General features: G+C 38.3%; 1 protein-coding gene across 11 annotated transcripts in view; it reads right to left on the reverse strand.

Moving 5' to 3' along the window:
• Positions 1-2,024: 2,024 nt before the first annotated feature.
• Positions 2,025-21,652, reverse strand: part of PIWIL1 (piwi like RNA-mediated gene silencing 1) — a 35,166-nt gene continuing 15,538 nt past the window's right edge. For 10 of the 11 annotated variants that reach the window (XM_020891579.2, XM_020891562.2, XM_070475062.1 and 7 more), the window contains 12 exons: positions 16,758-16,884; positions 16,428-16,545; positions 15,527-15,641; positions 14,150-14,337; positions 13,704-13,776; positions 11,761-11,961; positions 11,552-11,655; positions 10,647-10,717; positions 10,313-10,466; positions 5,308-5,433; positions 3,039-3,186; positions 2,025-2,876 (listed from right to left, as the gene is read on the reverse strand). In XM_020891579.2, the coding sequence (XP_020747238.2) occupies positions 2,760-2,876; positions 3,039-3,186; positions 5,308-5,433; positions 10,313-10,466; positions 10,647-10,717; positions 11,552-11,655; positions 11,761-11,961; positions 13,704-13,776; positions 14,150-14,337; positions 15,527-15,641; positions 16,428-16,545; positions 16,758-16,884 (1,542 nt within the window). In that variant the 3' untranslated portion in view covers positions 2,025-2,759. Of the gene's footprint in view, positions 2,877-3,038; positions 3,187-5,307; positions 5,456-10,312; positions 10,467-10,646; positions 10,718-11,551; positions 11,656-11,760; positions 11,962-13,703; positions 13,777-14,149; positions 14,338-15,526; positions 15,642-16,427; positions 16,546-16,757; positions 16,885-21,652 lie in introns of those variants that run through there. The other variant, XM_070475063.1, reaches the window with a different exon arrangement.

The following is a 21,652-nucleotide window of genomic DNA, read 5'->3' on the forward strand; positions in this document are numbered from 1 at the left end:
GGAAGGACTGACGCTGAAGCTGAAACTCCAATACTTTGGCCATCATGCGAAGAGTTGACTCATTGGAAAAGACCGATGCTGGGAAGGATTGGGGGCAGGAGGAGATGACAGAAGATAAGATGGCTGGATGGCATCACCGACTCAATGGACATGAGTTTGAGTAAACTCTGGGAGTTTGTGATGGACAGGGAGATCTGGCGTGCTGATTCATGGGGTCGCAAAGAGTCGGACACGACTGAGCGACTAAACCGAACTGACTGACTAAAGTGTCTTTAATGCTAAAGCCTTTAGTAGAACTCAGAGAAGTTTCTCTTTTAAGGAAAACACCTGGATTTCAGAGTTTTTGGTTTTATTCTCTGGAAGTGCTGCAGTGAATTCCCTCATAGGTGCTTGGTTGCACTTGTCCCTCAAGGGACCAGAGCAACTGCTACTTCCATCCCAAGCCAACCTGCAGCTGAAAAGGCAGAGTAGACCCCCATTAGGCATCCACCATGTTCACTGCCTCCTGGTTGTAGCACCCGAATTTTCCTCCAAGGAACCATTCCTCTTACCCACGTCTGTATGAACCTCATCTTACATAACAACTCCAAGTCTATCAAGGTAGTGTGTTCAAGGGACTCAAGGGTGTGTAAACAGCCGGAGTTTTGCTACAACTATTGTGGAAGAGATGTTCCTTTCATTGCAGTGAGGCTGAGACATAGATCCAGACTTTGTGACCATCTTTGTAACCCCATCTGATTAGAACCCAGAAAAAGCAGAGCAAGAGACAGATCCCTAATATAATTTCATTGATTAGGTTCTATACATACCTTCTTGACTGGCATTTGCCAAAATCCCCAAACAATCTGAGATGCATCTAAAAGTTCACCCTGTCTCCCTGCTACAAGTTCTGACTCCTAGGTTGGTCTGGAGCCCAGCAGTCTGTGTTATTACAAAAGGAATGAGGTAATGTTTAACATTCCATTTGGGAACCGCTGTGTAGGATGACTAGGAAAGCCAATCAATACCCTTTCTGGATTAAACTGAGGCTTTTTTGGTCTCTTGCAGAAATCAGTCTTTATGATAAAGTGAAGGTCTTCTGAATACTGCAACTTTTCTGGAAATAACACATTTACTGATTTTTCATGGTTCTTAAAGATATTAAAAAGCCTTTTAACTTTAAAGGACGGTTTAAAACCTGCCAAAGTATGAGACTTTAATGGCTTAAGTTACTGATTAGTTATAAAAATCCATATGTAAAAAAATGCCTCAAATTAAGTCTTTTACAGTTGTATAACTAGACTTCCTTATATTCCTTAATACTGTGACAACGTTTAGCAACTTTCATTGATTTTATTGTCTTTAGCATTCTTCTGAAACTTCACAGTCTCCTGTGTTTCTTCTAATGTTTAGAAACCAAATAGGTTAAGGAACCTTTGCTAGTAGCCAAGAACAATGTTAACAACACTTATTAGCTCAAAGAACTAAAAGGAAAATAAAATGGTTTTCATTCACAATATGTAAGGCTAAATCCAAAACGTAGTTATTTAATAACAAGTACAAAAATGCTAAGACAAGCAACTTTACTGAATGGCATTAGTTTAAATCATAGTTCCTACGGCCTGTGTACGACCACTAACGTTTACACTCATTACACTTTTAACCAATGTTTAAAGGTGTTCTCATGGCAAATTAACTCATTAACTTCAAGCCTGCTCTTTGCAAAATTCCCTGAAAATTCCTACATATATATAGATGTGAATAATTACAATTATCAGCTTCACAATACACAGACTTCTTAGTCTACATTTTCTTTCAAGTTATGGATTTCTGGTCTTACACTGTTAAGTTTGAGGTTGCAGCATTTCCTGACAGAGTTTTACTCTGAAACTGAGGTTTCAGTTTCAGATTCATTGTGACACTAATTGAGCTTTAATAACTGGAATCATACCCTTTGAGTATACTCTTCAGCAGTTTAAAAAATATAATACACAGAAAGAAAATGCATATGCTTTCAGTAAAAATAAAAACTCCAGTTATTCAAATAAGATGACAATCATTGTAATTTTATTTTATAACAAATGGAACGATGCCCCAGTTGCAAAAAAAAAAAAATAGTAATGTTAATATAGACTACTGGTCTCTTTTATTAAACAGTATTAAAATATTTCTTTGGACAGAAATTTAAAATTTTCAACTATCTTTTTTAACCCCTATAATACCTAGCCCCCAAAATGAAAAAATAAGCATACTTCTCCATAGCTGCACACTTTTCCTATACCTTGTATAGGTTATTTAATGGCAGCTTTTCCTATAAAATGAGATCATCAGATACTCAAGTAAAATCCTACCTTATGATTGTAGTGAGCCCTCCACTTTATTCTTTTTCTCTCCTTTAAATTCAAACTAAGTATTTCAAAAACAAGGCCACTGTAGCTTTACAAGTAGGACTTGCTTACTCCTGAGAACATTTTCAAGTAAATCCCTACTTTTCAAATAGTTTTACTAAGAGATTCTGCTTATAGTACAAAGCATCTTCTCCACACTTTTTCAAAACAAAAAATCCTCACATTTATGAGAACAAGATAAAAGAGTAAATCCTAATTTTTACCTATGAAATAAGTCAATTAATAGCAAAGCTAGAAATGACTCTAGATTTTCTAGTTTCCTTCCCAAGCTTCATCTAGAAAGATAACAGTTAAAATAAGAGCTTAAAAAAAAATCCTGAAGATATAATTTCAAAAAGAAAAACGCAGCCACATCTTGTCGTCTTCTGTAGGTTAGAGGTAGTAAAGACGATTTGACAGTGACAGATTTGGTTCTTTATGAATACTCTGGCCAACAAGGAAAGCCAGTTTGTGGGCATACTGGCAAGGAGCAGGAACACGAATGACACCCTTTAGTGGAAGAAAAAAAAAAAGGTTCTATTACTTTAAAAGTAACTTCTCTAAATGATAAATCTCAGTATTAACAGTAAAAGCCTTTGAAAACACAGCAATTCCATTTTGAAAAGTGAATCTCACTGACGTGGATAAATATAATTAATAAAAAATACTTACTGGCCAGTTATAATAGATGTGACATAGCTTGTAAGTTAACCTCTGTATGTGGTCTGGCTTCAGGCCACTGCTGTCATAGATGACATTATAATGTGTGGGAGAAACACTTCCACTTCTCACTGCCTGGCTCACGATAAAAAAATCATACCTGGAATTATATAAGAAAAAAACCACATGGGTATGAGGCTTATCTTTTTCAAAGCTAAAGTTCAGATGATTCAAGTTTCTTACAGAGGAAAGATCTTGTATACTAACGTAACCTAATCTCCTCAAAACATATGCTTCCTTGAATTCAGAACTTGCTATTATTCATGAACTGTTTTGGAATGCTTATGTGTGAAAGAGGTTTAAGATGCTACTTTTTTTAATATTTTAAATATCTATCATTGATGTCTAAGGGCATTAACAAATGTTTGACCCGGCTGCTAATTATGACAGTGCACGCTGTAACAGGCTACTGTTTCGACTCCACATCTAAGGCAGACAGCTGAGCGGGAACAGGCTCTAGAATCAAGAACCAAGTAGTGCAAACATAAAGGAATAAATGTCAGTTTTGTTTTGTTTTCATTTTTTGGGTACCAATTAAGTATCAATGCAGAGATGCTATAATCCAGCCTGATAAAGTTATTAAGAAATTTATTATGTCCCTTAAAATGAGATAAATTATAAAATCAGAATTGATCTACAACAGATTATAGTCGTCTGGGAAAATGAGGCTTTCAGAAACATTAAATGATGTGCCCAAAAGAACAGAGAAATCATAACAGAGCTAGAATCAAAACCTTAGTTCCCAACTTCAGCACCTTATCATTCAAAGTAGACTTCTCCAAGTATTTGAGTAGACTAGTAGCTATTAAGTTTTAAAGAACATTGAGTAAAAGGTAGTCAAGTTTTTGATGCTTCAAAATCCAACTTGGATTTTACTCAAATTGTTTTAAAAAGTTGTCTTCAGGTTAATATTATACCTAAGGTTTGGTTGTCAGAGTAGCAGTAATGTTAGGAAGTATCATGAGGTCATTCTGAATGATTAAAGAGAGTCCTACAGTAAATGAAACTGTCAATTATCTTAGCCATTTTGTCCTCCCTCAGTGATTTTCCCCAATAGGTTAGAATCCTTCTGACAACTATTATCTGCCTGAGAGAAAGACACATCTAAGATAATAAATCTTGAAATAAATACTTAGATATGCTGTCACGTGACAGTCCAGATCTAAAATCTGGACTATCGTTTGTCTACATAAATTTAAGTATAGTAATGCCTCATTTACCTGAGTTTCATACAGGAGAAGTGCTACACATTTAAACTTTGCCCCTTAGGCTGACACTTTACCTTGATTAAAGCTGCCCTTTTTTAAAGGCTCCACAAATTTATGTATAAAAACAGAAACTGTCCTATTCACTCTCATGAGGAGGGTGTTACCATGGACTGACCAATGCTTTGCCATCAGGAACATGACTTGGTGCACTGTATTCCATCCCCCACAAAATGAAACTTGAGGAACCAAGGTTCATGACTTTGTAGTTGAACGGCTGTGTGCTGAGAACATGACCACGTGGCTCCGAATGTTCTAGCTGGCTTTCTTATGGCAGAGTGCAGCTCACAGTTCCACAGTGTTTACTCATGCATTCTTAGTTGCTCAGTCATGTCTGACTCTTTGTGACCCCATGGACTGTGGCCTGCCAGGCCCACACAGTTTTCCAGGCAAGAATACTGGAGTGGGTTGCCATTTTCCACTTCAGGGGATCTCCCTGACCCAGAGAGCGAACCCATCTCTCTTGCATATCCTGCATTGGCAGGTGGATTTTTACCACTGTGCCACCTGCGAGTCCCTAGTGTTTACTCAGAAGTCACTTTCTCATCTGCAACTGTGACTTTAGATGGAATTTTCTAACCTGTGGATAACCAAGTACATTATGGATCTAAAAATTCTGATTGGAAAACAAGAATCTATGGATGAGGTTACATATGTTAAAAAAAAAAAAAAGCCACAGCAATCTACAGCAGCACTTCTTAAACTCTGTATGTATGACTAAGGCCATAAATGATAACCCTCTTTCCTCAGAGAGAAACTGCAGAGAAACCTCTGCTCACCATGTCAGACACTAAGTTCATACATCATAGGCATTAGGTCAAACTAATGAAAAGTATTAGTATTTATAAGAAATAAAGTATAAGAACGAAAAAGTAAATATGGTAAAAGGTAATAAAGCATAGAGGTTACGCTAAAAGACAAAGCAGAAACCAATCTTCATCTAATACCGAACTTACCATTCTGGTCTGGTAACCTCTACATCAATAACTGTTCCAGGAAGTGGATTCTGAAGTCTTCCTCCAGACTGAGCAAAAAATCTGGCATTGACACGTTTCTTCACCACAATTACCGTTAGTCTTGGGCTTAAGATGGTGATGAACGTAACTACATTTAGTCAGTCATATTTTCAGGGCATTGAATCATTCATACATTCATACACTCCATTAAAAAAGAAATGCATCTCCCTCTTGGGTATATTATTTGTCCAAGTTGTGAAGGAAGATTCCACAACTTGTAAGGACCTGGAGTTAGGACCAGGAATAAACTGTGAGTAGAAAATAAAATGGCAAGGTTATGTAGCTTTTTAATCATTAAACTGAGCATATAACATACTGAGCACACCAAGATGTTAAAACCCAGCACGTCTTTAAAGTTCACAGTCTGAGACCCTTTTCAGCGGACACTTCATACTACATGGAAACTAAGTGTGCTCCATCGTGTCTGACTCTGAGGCCCATGGACTGCAGTCTGCCAGGCTCCTCTGTCCATGGGATTCTCCAGGTAAGAATGCTGGAGTGGGTTGCCATTTCCTACTCCAGGGGACCCTCCCCACCCAGGGATCAAACCCATGTTTCTTGTGTCTCCTGCAGTGGCAGGGAGATTCTTTACCACTAGCAAGCACCACCTGGGAAGCCCGTGGAAAGTAAAATCTTTGACAAGTAAGCTAATTTGAGTAGTCTCAAAATCTAATCTGCTTTTCAAAATGACTAGTTGACAATGTATCAGGGAATCTCTGTGTCTGTCTGTCACACTCAATCACTCCTCAGCTTATCCTTAGCAATACAAGAACATTCTCTGTCACTCTCTCCCTTCCCAACCCCATTCAGGTGGCTTCTTTCCTATGTCGAGACTAAATACTCCTCTCCCCTAGTGAGGTTTCAGCTTTGTGTCACATTAGATTCACTGCCTCTAACAAGCTTCTTGGCTCTCCTGAGGACAGCCCTTTAACTGGCAGGTTGTATTGAGCTTGAACACCCTTTCCAACCATCTCTTAAAGGTTCATTTCAAATTCACTGTCTGATATAATCACACTGTATACACATGTGCACTTGGGAATAAATGCACTAGAACATATTAAGCACTTAGTGCTATAATAAGCATTTGACAAATTATGATTTTCAATACCTCAACTTTCCTCTGCTCTTTTTCTAGCTACAACATTAGTTCCTTAAGAGCACAAATATACTTTATTCTAAAAACAAAAGCAGAGGACCTCACATACAGTATGGACCTGCCTGGTAATGTTTGACTCAGGTAGGTAGTTCACAGTATACTGTCTAGACTGATGGTCCACAAGATTCCAGTTGGGAACTTCCACTCATTGCTAAACCTAACCAGCTGCTTCATGGTAGCAGTAAGCAAATATACAAGGGATAGGAAGATGATTTTATTTCAGTAAATGGAGGACATTTTTAGAAATATCACTATTTCCCCATGTAGAGCCACTGCTGCCCAGCAACAAGAGATCTGCATATTACAAAGCCACAGTCTCAGGAACGAAAGGACAAAGATTTTAGTCCTGGGACATCTCAAGAAATGATTTAGCAAATGTGGTGATAGAAAGTCACAAGAATGTCGAAATGACTTTTTGATTTGTTCTTAACCAAACATCCGAAATCAGCTAATCCATGACACACCTTTATAAAAAGCTAATTATCAACATTTCAACTCAAAAACATATATTGAGGTTGTAAAGATAACAGCAAATATTAAAGTCCAAATTGTGTTTCTTAAAAGTAAGGGGTAATTCTCGGATATTATTTTACTCCATATGCAACTCTAAACTTTTTTAGATGAAGCGCCTACTATACATCGAGAGCCTACTGGGTACTGTACGAGGTACACTGAGCATTCGGACATCTCCTTCAGCAGCCTTGGCGAGCTGCATCCCGTTTCACAGATGAAGGCGAAGCTGGGATCAACCTAACTGATTTGAGGACATATTGCCTTGATCACTAATTTCTGCAACCCCCAAATAACAGCACAATTCACGATGTGAAATCTACTGCATGCAATGGTCTGTTATGCACCAGCACAAGCAATCAATTTAAATCCTCCTTCCCTGCAACTTTCCTTTCTCTAAGGAAAAAAACAAATTAAGACTTACAAAACTTTACAAAGCAGAACAAAATACCAATAAAAATATAAGCATTAAGAATTTTAAGAGGATAGGAAAGAATATTAATGTTCATTTACAAAATATTTTAAAATGCTACTGGCATTTTAATCTGAAACTCAATTACTTCAAAAGAGATAAAAACATCCCTGACTTGCTCTGAGAACTTACTGGCATAATGATCATATTTTAAGAAACGTTTAACACTCAGAGGGGTTCTTTCAGAACTTGGCCAAAAAAGACTTGGAAGTACCCCTCAATTTAGCTAGAAATAAGTCCTTAATGCTCATCCCATGGGCCACATAAATCACATGGAGCCCAGATACTGTCAAATGACTTTCAAGATCCTCATTTTCTACAATGATAACAAATGCTGCTGAAAAGGTTTGCAAAAATAATCAGTCTTTAAATATGCATGAAGCAGAAGCAGATATTAAGAAGAGGTGACAAGAATACACAGAAGAGCTGTACAAAAAGCTCTTAATGACCCTGATAACCACGAAGGTGGAGCCACTCACCTAGAGCCAGACATCTTGGAGTGTGAAGTAAAGTGGGCCTTAGGAAGCATTACTGTGAACAAAGCTCATGGAGGTGATGGAATTCCAGACCTACTGCAGTCCTACAAGATGATGCTGTGAAAGTGCTCCACTCAATATGCCAGCAAATTTGAAAAACTCAGCAGTGACCACGGGACTGGAAAAGGTCAGTTTTCATTCCAATCCCAAAGAAAGGCAATGACAAAGAATATTCAAATTACTATACAACTGAAGTCATTTCACATTAGCAAGATTATGCTCAAAATCCTTCAAGCTAGGCTTCAACTACATGAACTGAGAACTTTAAGATGTACAAGCTGGATTTAGAAAAGGTAGAGGAACCAGAGATCAAACTGGATCCAGAGATCCTCTGGCTCAAAGAAAAAGCAAGGGAATTAAAAAAAAAAAATCTACTTCTGCTTCACTGACTACACTAAAACCTTTGACTGTGTGGATAAAAACAAACTGTGGAATAGTCTTAAAGATATGGGAATACCAGACCACCTTACCTACCTCCTGAGAAACCTGTATGCAGGTCAAAAAGCAACAGTTAGAACTGGACATGGAAAAACAGACTGGTTCCAAATTGAGAAAGAGTACATTAAGGCTGTATGTTGTTCACCCTGCTTATTTAACTTATATGCAGAGTATATCATGAGAAATACTGGGCTGGATGACTCCTGAGCTGGAATTTAGATTGCCAGGAGAAATACAAAGAACCTCAGATATGCAGATGATACCACTTTGAGGTAGAAAGTGAAGAGGAACTGAAAAGCCTTTAGATGAAGGTGAAAGAGGAGAGTGAAAAATCTGGTTTAAAAATCAACATTCAAAAAATAAAGATCATAGAATCTACTCCCATCACTTCATGGCAAAAAGATGGGGAGAAAGTGGAAATAGTGTCAGATTTTGTTTTCTTGGGCTCCAAAATCACTGTGGATGGTGACTGCAGTCACAAAACTAAGTCGCTTGCTCCTTGGAAGAAAAGCTATGACAAACCTAGAAAGCATATTAAAAAGCAGAGACATTTCTTTGCTGACAAAGGTCCATATATTCAAAGCTATGGTTTTTCCAGTAGTCATGTTCGGATGTGAGAGTTGGATCATAAAGGCTGAGTGCCAAAGAATTGATGCTTTCAAACAGTGGTGCTGGAGAAGATTCTTGAGAGTCCCGTGGACAGCAAGGAGATCAAATCAGTCAATCCAAGGAAATCAACCCTGAATATTCACTGGAAGGACTGGTGCTGAAGTTGAAGCTCCAATACTCCACCCATCTGATTCGAAGAGCCAACTTATTAGAAATAACCCTGATGCTGGGAAAGACTGAGGGCAAGAAAAGAATGGGGTGACAGAGAATGAGATGGTTGGATGGCATCATCAACTCAACCGACATGAGTTTGAGTAAACTCTAGGATATAGTCAAAGACAGGGAAGCCTGGTGTGCTGCAGTCCATGGGGTCACGAAGCATTGGACATGATCTAGCAACTGAAAAAATATGCCTGTGCAAGGACATACAAACATACCTCCTGGATATTATAAGCATCTTTAAAAATAAACTCCACAAAATATATTATGCACTAAGTCCTTAATACAACAGTCCCTGATCTCAACTTGCTTACAATAGGAGAAAGAAAACAGCAAAAAATTAAACAATGTAACTTATTAGAACAGCTGTCTTGAGATGGCATGCAATTTACTGCCAGAGAGAACCAACAGAAGACCTTGGTAGGAGAGCAAAGCAAAAACCAATATAGGTCTCTCAAAGGAGAGCCAGAGTAGCATTCAGTTGTGAGTACAGCTCCCCTCAGCTGTGCAGACCGCCTCAAAAGACAGAGGGTAGCGGTGTCCTCCTAGGACACCAAACACATGCCAATCATCTACCCACCAAAAACCAGTCCAGCTGAGTTCAAAGAAATTAAACAAGTGTTTGTTGTACAAGGAGGTAGAGAAAAAATACATTAAGACTATCTGGAAGATTTATTTCAACCAATGCTGTGGACGCCTATGGCTGTATTGGGATAATCAGACCCTCACACTTCAAGGCTGTAGGAGAGAAAAGTGGCAGCGACTGGTCAGTGAAGGTGTTTCCATGTGTCATTCCTTGAAACAACGTCCACTCTACATTTCTAGCCTCTCCTCTACAAAACAAGTCTCCATGAGACACCCACCCCCCAATCCCTTCCATTATCTCAAGTCCTACTGCACCTATAAGCTTAGGTTCTCACTTTCTTTTCCACCTTGTGACATTATTTTCAAAGATACAAAATGCAATTATATAAAAAGGAAACGCTTTACATGTCATATGCTTACTTGTAACCTCTACCAACAGATTTCAGGCAATCCAAAAACTGTGGAACTTCATAGTTCACCAATGTTTTAAGCTGACCATCTCCTACACCATCCCGATACACAATAATTCGACTAGGCATGTATTCATTGCAGCTATTCCAAGCCCTTAGAGCAGCTGAAAGAAAACCAGAAAAGTTTTAAATACATTAACACAGAATAAAAAATATGTGCTTCTACCAAACTCCAGGCACAGGTTTTTTTTTTTTGGTCTTTGTTTTCCCAGAAGCACAGCTTTAAGATAACTTCTTGAAGACTGGAGTTTGGAGGCCAGACTGAAACATAACAGGTGACTTACCTTGCAAGCAGACCTTAAGCCCATCTACTAGTTCTTGTCCTCTATCTTGAAACACACAGCGAGAGAACCAGCTATTCAGAGAAAAAATGACTGAGGTGAGAATACAACCATACAGAACTTTTTCACTTTTGAATTTTTCTCTATCTATGCAATTTATTATCTTTAACTTCCTTGGTGAAATCTTAAACAGAGGTTAACAAGATACAGGAAATCCCTCATAGACAAAGTTTTTCTTTTTTCATTATAAATCAATCCCATAATTCCATCACTGAGGCGGAAATAAAATTTAAGTTGTAATAGCCAGATATGCCTCCTAGGTTTATACCTCAAAATACACAGAAGCATACTATTACTACTATACTCCTGGTAAAAGACACTCTTCTTAAAGATAAAATACCTTGAAATACGCCCAAGTATCAGTAATGCCAACACATCAATGCTTCAATTTTCATTCTTCCTATTCTTGGCAATTCTATTAGTTCTAAGAAAAGCACTGAAAAATAATTTCACTATGTTGATATACAAGTGACTGGGTAAACTTGAGTGGGTTTTCCGAAATAAAGTTAACATGGAAACTTGAAATTACATTCAAAGGAATAAATTTATTAAAGAAGCTTTTAGAGACTGTCACATTTAAAGAGATGCATTCTCTCACCAAATACAAATAATGAAGTAACCTAGAATGTAGCCTGACCACTACAGATTAAGGACCAGTGAAGGACATTAAAAATGGTTAGAGTAGCTAATAACTGGTTTCTTTCCTAACGATTTTATTGGATCTAACGTAAAAGAAACCAAGTTAAAGAATTAACACAATTCCAGTACTCCCCACACTCTGGCCCCTACACTCATGTCCTGCTTGCCTATGTTCAGCACTTAATCTACCGCTATCAAAGCCCACTTACCGAGTCATCCCTTCATTGATGCTTGCCACAAATCCTGCAATTGACCTCCGTCCAGCTGTGGTATCATGGTAACAATCAATGCCAACTATCATCGCCAGCTTCAGCTTTAACAAGAACATCGTAATTTTAGATACAATGGAACGCCAATATAATAGAAATACATTTTTTAAAATAACAAAACTTACATCTACCAATTAAATCAAACGTACAGGCATATCAATCCGCCAAAGCTCTCCTCCCATCTTGCAGTTCATCTGCAGCGCAATCTTTGTAGCAATAGCCATGACAGTCTGTTGTTTGCCTAAGGTCCGGGCCACCACACACTGACTTGGAGTAGGGCAATCTGTACATAAGTATTTTTTAATAGCATCATACTTGTCTTTCCGATTACTTGATAACAGACAAACAACCTAAAAGCAAACAAAATGTCTTCCTTATAAAGAATTAGGAAACTGATAATTCAAAGAAGAAGAGCGGAAACTAAACCCACCTGTGATTCATAGACACATAATCGTTTTTTACTGATATTAATACTTTACTATCCATCTCCGCCACGGAGCTAGTAAGTATGACATTAACATTTATACAATGCTCATTGAGAGTAACTGTGTGCTCAGTCGTGTCCAACTCTTTGCAACCCTTTGGATTGGAGCCTGTCAGGATCCTCCGTCCATGGAACTTTTCAGGCAAGGATACACTGGAGTGGGTTGCCATTTCCTCCTCCAGGGCATCTTCCCGTGCCTCTTGTGTCTCCTGCACTGCGGGAGGTTCCTTACCGCTGAGCCATCAGGGATGCCCATAATGCTCACTACGTTCAACTAAGTAATATATACTAAGAATGAAACCAAGTTAAGCAAACAGTTCAAAACTGAGGATCATTAAAACTTGAGAAGTTAGTTAAATACGGTCTATTACCAGCTTGGAATAATTTACAAGTAGGGAATAGGGCAAAATAAGTTAGTGATAACTTACAGGTGGACAAAAAAAAAAGCTTTTCTAAAATGCTTACAATTTTCATTTACTCATGCCCTACCTAGAATCATGGCTTTTAAACTCTCAAGGCTCTGCCTTGGGAATATGATCAAGCTATGAAATTTCCTAGAAGTTCATGGGCAATTCTGGGGAAACTGAAGCGACTGATCTAAATAGACTCCTGTCCCAAATGGGGGTTAGTCAAAGGATACACATTTCCAGTTAAAAGGTTTTGAGAATCTAGTGTGTAGCATGGTGATTACAGTTATACATACATTATATACTTGAAAGCTGCTAACAGAGTGGATCTTAAAGGTTATCACCACATATACAAAGAAGAATTGCAATTACGTGAGATGACGGCGATATTAACTTACGCTGCTGTGGTCATCAATTCACAATATATCAAATCATCACACTGTGCACTTTAAACTCACACAATGTTAAATGTCAATTACATTATTAAAAAGCTACAAAATTAACCAACCAACTAAGCCCCCTACATTTGCCCAAATTCTGAGGATTTAAGTTCTGGAGCTGAATCCAACTCTAACTTACTGCTGTATTCCCCAATTTATATTCCCAGATTCTTATTTTTCTTGCCATAGCCCCCAAGAAAATAATTTCCCTACTCTTGGTGTCTCTATATTTCAAGATAACCTAATAGCACTCTGCCTGTGGCATTTAAGTATGAGACAAAGGACTAAAAGGAATCCATTAGAAGAAACAAACTCATTTCTTAGGCCTAACGCAATACAGGTATATTGTTTTTCATTAAATGTGTCTTTGCTGCCTTATTGATTATACGTAGTGTAACTACAAATATACTAATTGTACCACATGTGCTGAACAAATACTCACTCCTGCTCTTGTGCCTTTTCTCCTCCCCACTTCCTCCCTGAAATTTTCCAGAATTAGAGCATCGAGTCTGGGTAAATTTAAGATGGCTTTGTTTTCTTCCATCCCTTCCTTACCATTTGCAGTGCATAAGCTCCTAGGCACACAACTAAAGGCAGCATTGACTGAGCTATCTTAGGAAGGTAAAATATGTATTTTGTGACTGGTTTGGGAACCTAAGTATAACATTTTTAACACTGAATTCAAGTTCAAAGGTTTACCAATGCTCCATTTACAACAACTGATTCCAGGTCCACTGCCTACATATCAACTAGCTACTTACTATTTGGGTATCGGATGTAACCTTTTGCTGTAAGACTCTTAAATAGGCTTCAGTTCTATCATCCACTTCAATCCTAGAATGGAAATACGTAATTCAACATTCAGAAAAAGTTAACCACAAAAATGTACTACGTGTTAAAAGGTTCCCACAGATTATAACACAAGCAACACTTCTGGGTAAAATATGAAATATAACACCAGGAGTAGCCATGCAGTCAAAAGGATTTCTAACACACCCAACAGCAATTGTTTGAGAAATAGTCCATTTTTTGTCCCACTCAATTCTTACTGATTCGAACACATTTCTGTATCCACCCTACAAGGAACTTTATCAGATCTTTAAATTAAGATAATCTAATGTTTTTAATAGTTTTTAACAGTTTGAGTTCCCACCTTCCAAATGACTATGAGTCAATTTTCAGAGTAGAAATGACTTGATAAACTTACATTATTGCTTTTTTCATTTGTATGCCCATGGCTGGTGTAACTTTAAATAGATTTTGTATCAACGAATTGGCTGCTTCATAATTTCTTCGAGTATAGATCAACAACCAGTTATCTAGTGGCTTAACGCTAATTAACGGTGCACCTCTTGTTTCTTTTGACCAATCTGCAAACTGTGGATTGTAATCAAACTAGAAGAAAGTTCAGAGACATTGTAAATTCCATTGTAAGTTCTCAGGGATAAAGCCAAAAATTCTTCAATAATTCTTCTACGGCACAGTCTAAATCTCAAAGTACTGCTTTTAAATTTGAACTGCAGTCATAGACAAAATGCTCTAAGTGAGGAAAAAGAAAAATGTATTCAAAGGATTACAGCAATTTTATTTAAAATATATTCATATTAACAGCTGCCACTCAAGTGCTCACCTGCCTGTAACAGTATCTTAAGCTGTAGCTCTTTTTTAAGTCTTTTATAAAATCTTACAAGGATAGGTGCTATTTACCTTGTGATATAGATATAAAAAAACCAGGCCTTGAAAGTTAAGTGACTTTATGACTGAGGTGTCAGATACTGAAGGCAAGCTATGAAAACATCTAACAGTAGGGCAGAAAGCTAACACATAACTCAAAGTACAGTGCCCTATATCTATCACAGAGGAAAAAGCCTGCTTTTTACATGTCCTACCTCCCTCCCAAGCAACTCTTATACAAGAATATATATTTACTAAAAAGGATAACAAAGCAATAGTAATTAAAATATTAAGCTACATGATTAGAACATTTCAAAAACAGAAGAGCACAGCTTTCTATAAAAGGATTTTTAAAATTTTGGTACTTGTAGTGTTTCAATTACACAAAAACATATTTTAGAATACTTGCTTTCCTTTTCTGGAGATAAGAGATAAAAGCTATCACAATATTTCATATATATATATATAAAAATACATACATCCATATATGTGTGTGTGTGCACAAATACATATATCCCTAGCGAACAAATGGTCCAGGCAAAAATGAAGCTAAATAAACTGGGAGTTTTCCATGTAAAAGTTCACTGTAGTGGCAGACAAAATATCAATCCAATTAGATACTTAAGAGACTTCTACTATACCTCAATTTAAAAAATTCAGGTTATTTAAAAAATTAAGCCACCTTTTACCTCAGTCTCACAGATGGTTTTGAAGACAAGCTACAGGCTTCGCCTTCTTGAGTGTTCCCACATTTCCTCCTCCTGTATTCACATCAGTCGACAAAGAGAGGATGTGGGTCAGGGAAAAGAGGAAAGGACTACACTGGCATGGAATTAGGTTATTCGTGCTTGCTTTATTGTGACTCTGAACCAAACCTGATTTCACTGACAACTTTTAAGAACTGCCTTACTGTTTTTCCTCCTTGATGAATCTTTTCTGCTTGCAAAATTCTTCCTGAGAAGGACAGTAAGTTGGAGTCAAAGCTCAAACCCCAGTCTCGAAGCTCCCTCTGCACATTATCATCTCTGCAAATTTAACATATTTGCTTATCACTAAATGTAAGGAAACAGCAAAAACTAATATACACAAGCAAATAAGAGACCCACTGCAACCTGTAACACATGTCAATGTTTCTTTCAGGGTTGAAATGCTGGTGAGAATGCTAGGAAACACAGAAATATAATGTTTTTCTTTTTTAATGTTTTCTATGCTTCCCTTCACAACATCCTTCAATTTAAAATTCTGATGCCCAAACTATCTCCTCCTCAAAGTAAACACAGTGCTGTAACCATTTCACTTTCTACTTAAAATTATAAATACCATGGGCTACAAGGTTTAACTTAACGTGAAAGTCACTCAGTCATGTCCAACTCTTTGCAACCCCATGTACAGTCCATGGAATTCTCCAGGCCAGAATACTGGGGTGCATAGCCTTTCCCTTCTCCAAGGGCTCTTCCCAAACCACGGACTGAACCCAGGTCTCTCGCATTGCAGGCAGATTCTTTACCAGCTGAGCCGCAAGGGAAGCCCAAGAATACTGGAGTGGGTAGCCTATCCCTTCTCCAGCAGATCTTTCCGACCCGGAAATCGAACCCAGATCCCCTGCACCGTAGGTGATTCTTCACTAACTGAGCTAATTATTCCCTGACAAATAGTAGCCTCACTTAGAAACACAAAGAACCCACCCTGAATACTGCGAATACAAATAAAAACAAAATTACTTTCTGTCATTCCCCCCAGAAAGTCACTCCTCCAAACCCACATAAAATAAAGAACTGAAAACATACCCCAGTAAAACATAGATGACTTACTTATGAATATAATCAATTAGTCTTCCGACTTCACGCTGCCTTTGCTCTGGAGTTAGTCTTGTATGAACAGCCAGGTCTTTCATCACATTAAAATCATTACGCATTTTATCAGTTAAACCTTTAAACAGAATAAAACTATGCAGTTAAAGAAACAAGAGTCGTGTCTAACTATATGGAATGTAGGGTGGCGGTGAGTCAAAGAATTCCCAGGAGCCAAACCAGTTTCAAGGGCGGGGTGGGGGGGGGGTGGGTGCGGTCAGGAACGTTCGAGGCTTCCGGAACAGAAGGGGACTGCGCGGCGGCCTCCCCGCCGCAGACAGCGCAGCGTACCTGTGAGGTAGCAGAGCTCTGGGATGAGCATGGCCGGGCCTGGCAGGATGCCGCCAGGGCCTCTCCTCCTCTTAGGCTGACTGACCAAAACCGGCTGCTTCAGGTCAGTGATTTCCTGGTTATATTGCTATTTAAGGGAAGAAAGATATCGCTGTTCACAGTAAATGCCTTTAGTAACATGTTAATGGACAAAAAAGTTTCATTTTTTAAAACTAACATATATGCTAATAGCAAGGCGGGTATTTGTTTCCAAGAAAACATACTGTTTTTCTGGTCCTACTAAAATAGGTTGTGATCTATAGACTCATCTTTTCTCCTAAAAACGTAAATGGTCAAGGATGGTAAGGCTCGAAGTTTTGACTTTTTGTCACATTTTTATTTACTTCATTTTTTGACTTCTTGGTTCAGAAACAGTAGTCTGTGTAACTCCAGATCTTCACCACAGCATAATTCCTCTAAAACTACTCATAGTAAGGATGAGCTCATGAAAGAACTCTCACTTTAAGAATTAAGGGGGGAGGGAAAATGTGTGCACTCTGTGGAACAGTGTTAATTAGGCAAAGTTGAAAGTTTACTTTGCAGTTGAATTTCAACTGAGCAGTATTAAGGTTCCCCATCTTCAGATTGCCCATATATAATCGCTAAGATCAGATTTATAATACGTAAAGAGAGCAAATATGTTGATGTCTAGGATCTAACAGGTGTGAGGCAGGTCAGCCCTACAATTCTAGACCACAGCAGACCTCCTGCGTTCCCTTCACTAGAGAGCACTTCTGTCCCTGTCTCCTGAAGACCTCTCTATCATTTCCTGTATCCTCTCCTAGCATCGCTGTCCTGGATAATTTAGCTCTAACTTTATTCTCAACATCACATCTGCATTAAGCATACAAGACAGCAGTACCATCAGAGCCACTTCAGGAGTATTGCTCTCTGCAGAAGACTACTGCACCTGCCCACTCCTTCTTCCTGTCATACAATCAAGGTACTGGCCACCTACCATCATGAAGTAAGAGACCAGGAATTTTAGCTTCCACTGACTCTGTCCTACACTCAACTCTTTACCAATCATCCGAGAAAAAAGAAATTCTAAGTGGAACATGCTCTGCTTCACTTATCTGTACTACTTATTATATCATACTATTTTTATTAGGGGTCTATTAACAGTCACCCTGCTTACACATCATTCACTTGGGTATACATACAGGTAGAAAGGTGGTAGTGATTTCAGAAGTATTCCTATTTCTCTGTTTCACCAAAGGGCCTTAAAATGCATAATTCTTAATTACAGAGCTGTGGGATTTCCCTCTTCTATATTCTTAGTGCATAAGAGAAAGCCTGTCAGTTCTTTTAACACTTTCCCCTACATCTGAAGAACTAGCACTTTCATTTCTGTTTAATATTAGATTTTTGAAGTTACTGACCATGATCTTCCCTTTCAAAGGCCCTTTTCTCCCACCCTGAGTATTTCCTAGATAATCTCTTCAACATATAATATTTAAGCCATCACTTATTACTAAAACTGAATTTCCACTAAGACGTTTTAAGAATGCCGTATTTCTTTCACATATTTCAAGTCCACCCAACTGTTAACTTATTATATCTGAAGTCTTTGCACAGACTGGAGATCACCTGAAGAGTAACTATATAGCAACTGGGGACCTGACGCAGAACCCTGAAGTATGTCAACATTAAAAGGTCACTTGTGGAAGAACAAGCAGGCATGTAAGATTCAGTACTAGTCAGAGAAGGGGAGAATTTTCCTTGATCTTGCTTCAGGTTTAAATCAACTTTCAACTGTGTCCTCTCTGTATTTGCTGCTGATGTATACCAACTCTTCCCATCCCTGATCGTGATTATTCAAATGAACTACAGAAAAATGCCAGCACTCGTTTGTCACAGTAACCTCTGACACTCAGAAGAAATCTAAGTCAAACATGGTTCGAGTCCACAGGGGATTTTCAGAGGTTAAATACAGCAGCAGGGAAACCAAGCTGAGATGACCCTTGGCCTGTTTTCATTTTGTCAGAGTAAGACCAGTTCTTAATGCAACTTCTTAGGGCATCATTTCCCTCCAGAAGTGGCATCTGATCTTCTCATTCACAGGAGAGCAGCTGAAGATCACGCAGCAACAGATTTTTCAGCAAAAAGACATTTCAAAGATCACCAGTCAGATGAATACTTTTGACATAAAATATACATATATATACATAATAGTTCATTTATTCTACTTTTTAGAAAAAAGAAATAATCTACAGAAAGTAGAAAAAAAGTTATATAAATTTTAGCACTTCAAAGACAAGCTTTAAATTTTAATTGATGTGTTTTCCTGCACTTCTGACAGCACATCAAATGGGAAGTGACTTCTAAGGATTTAGGAGGCAGATCTGCTCATCTCTGACCACTACAACAATGTCTGATGCCTTCCTATAGAAACATTTTATTTTCTTCTAGTCAGTGGCTGTTCTCTCTTACTATTAGGTTGGTGCAAAAGTAGTTGCAGTTTTACACTGTTGAACTTTGCCATTTGATATTGGAATACGTTCTTAAATAAATGCAGTTATACATCATTTTAATGTACATTTCTTGCTTTATGTTTTTTTGATAATGACTTATCACTTGCTGCTTATATTTAGACTATAGAAATGTTAAACAAAAAGCAAATTCAAGTAAAATTTTTTTAGTTCAAAATGGATCATAAAGCAGCAGAGACAAGTTACAACATTAACAATACATTTGGCCCAGGAACTGTTGATAAGTGTACACTGCAGAAGCTGTACAAAAGACACAAGAGACTTGAAGATGAGAGTAGTGGCCGGCATCGGAAACTGACAATGACCAACTGAGAGCATCACTGAACCTGATCCTCTCACAGTCATACCAGACGCTGCTGAAGAACTCAACGTCGACCATTCTATGGTATTCTACATTGGAAGCAAACTGGAAAGGTGGAAAAGCTCCATAAACAGGTGCCTCACAAGCTGGCTGCAAACAAAAGAGTAGTTTTGAATTGTCTTCTATCATTCTATGCAACAATATCGAAAGTGGATTTTATACAACTGGCGACAACCAGCTCAGTGCTGAGACCGAGAGGCAGCTCCAAAGCACCTCCCAAAGACAAACTTGCGCCAAAAAACACCTTTTTTCTGGTCATCTGATGCTCGTTTGATCCACTACAGCTTTCTGAATCCCAGTGGAAACATTACATATGAAAGGTACGCTCAGCAAATTGCTGAGATGCACCGAAAACTGCAAGTCTGCAGCCAGTGTTAGTCAACAGAACGGGCCCGCTTCTCCACGACAATGCCTAACCTCACATCATATAATCCATGCTTCAAAAGGTGAAACAACTGGGCTACAAGGTTTTGCCTCATCCTCTATATTCACCTGACCTCGTGCCAACTGACTACCACTTTTTCAAGCATCTTGACAACTTTCTATAGGCAAAATGCTTCCACAACAAGCAGAAGGCAGAAAATACTTTCCAAGAGTTCATCTAATCCTGAAGCACAGATTTTTACACTATAGGAATAAACAAACTTATTTCTCATTGGCAAAAATGTGCTGATTGGAATGCTCCCTATTTTGGTTAATACAGATGTGTTGGAGCCTAGTTATTAAAGACTAGAGATCTCTTCAAGAAACTTAGAGATACCAAGGGAACATTTCATACAAAGATGAGCAAAATAAAGGACAAAAACGGTATGGACCTAACAGAAGCAGAAGATATTAAGAAGAGGTGGCAAGAATACACAGAGAACTATACAAAAAAGATCTTAATGACTCAGATAACCACGATGGTGTGATCACTCACTGAGAGCAAGATATCCTGGAGTCCAAAGTCAAATGGGCCTGAGGAAGCATCACTTTGAACAAAGCTAGTGGAGGTGATGGAATTCCAGCTGAGCTATTTCAAATCCTAAAAGATGATACTGTTGAAATGCTGCACTCAAAATGCCAGCAAATTTGGAAAATTCAGCAGTGGCCACAGGACTGGAGAAGGTCGGTTTTCATTTCAATCCCAAAGAAAGGCTACGCCAAAGAATGTTCAAACTACCACAAAATTGCACTCATCTTCCACACTAGCAAAGTAATGCTCAAAATTCTACAAGTCAGGTTTCAACAGTATGTGAACCAAGAACTTTCAGATGTACAAGTTGGATTTAGAAAAGGTAGAGGAACCAGAGATCAAACTGACAGCATCCACTGGATCATAGAAAAAGCAAGAGAATTCCAGAAAAACATCTACTTCCACTTCACTGGCACTAAAGCCTTTGTGTGGCTCACAAACTAGAAAATTCTTCAAGAGATGGGAATACCAGACCACCTGACCTGCCTCCTGAGAAATCTGTATGCAGGTCAAGAAGCAACGGTTAGAACTGGACATAGAACAACAGACTGGTTCCAAATTGGGAAAGAAGTATGTCAAGGCTGTATCTTCTCACCATGCTTATTTAACTTATATGCAGAGTACATCATGTAAAATGCTGGGCTAGATGAAGCATAAGCTGGAATCAAGATTGCCACAAGAAGTACCAATAAGCTCAGATATGCAGATGGCACCACCCTTATGTCAGAAAGCAAAGAGGAAACTAAAGAGCCTCTTGATGAAAGTGAAAGAGGAGAGTGAAAAAGTTGGCTTAAAACTCAACATTCAGAAAACTAAGATCATGGCATCCAGTTCCATCACTTCATTGCAAAGAGATGGGGAAACAATGGAAACACTGACAGACTTTATTTTCTTGGGCTCCAAAATCACTGCAGATGGTGACTGCAGCCATGAAATTAAAAGGCACTTGCTCCTTGGAAGAAAAGCTATAACAAATTTAGACAGCATATTAAAAAGCAGAGACATTACTTTACTGACACAGGTCTGTTCAGTCAAAGCTATGGTTTTT

Source organism: Odocoileus virginianus, chromosome 12 (assembly GCF_023699985.2).
Source record: "Odocoileus virginianus isolate 20LAN1187 ecotype Illinois chromosome 12, Ovbor_1.2, whole genome shotgun sequence".
Lineage (NCBI taxonomy): Eukaryota > Metazoa > Chordata > Mammalia > Artiodactyla > Cervidae > Odocoileus > Odocoileus virginianus.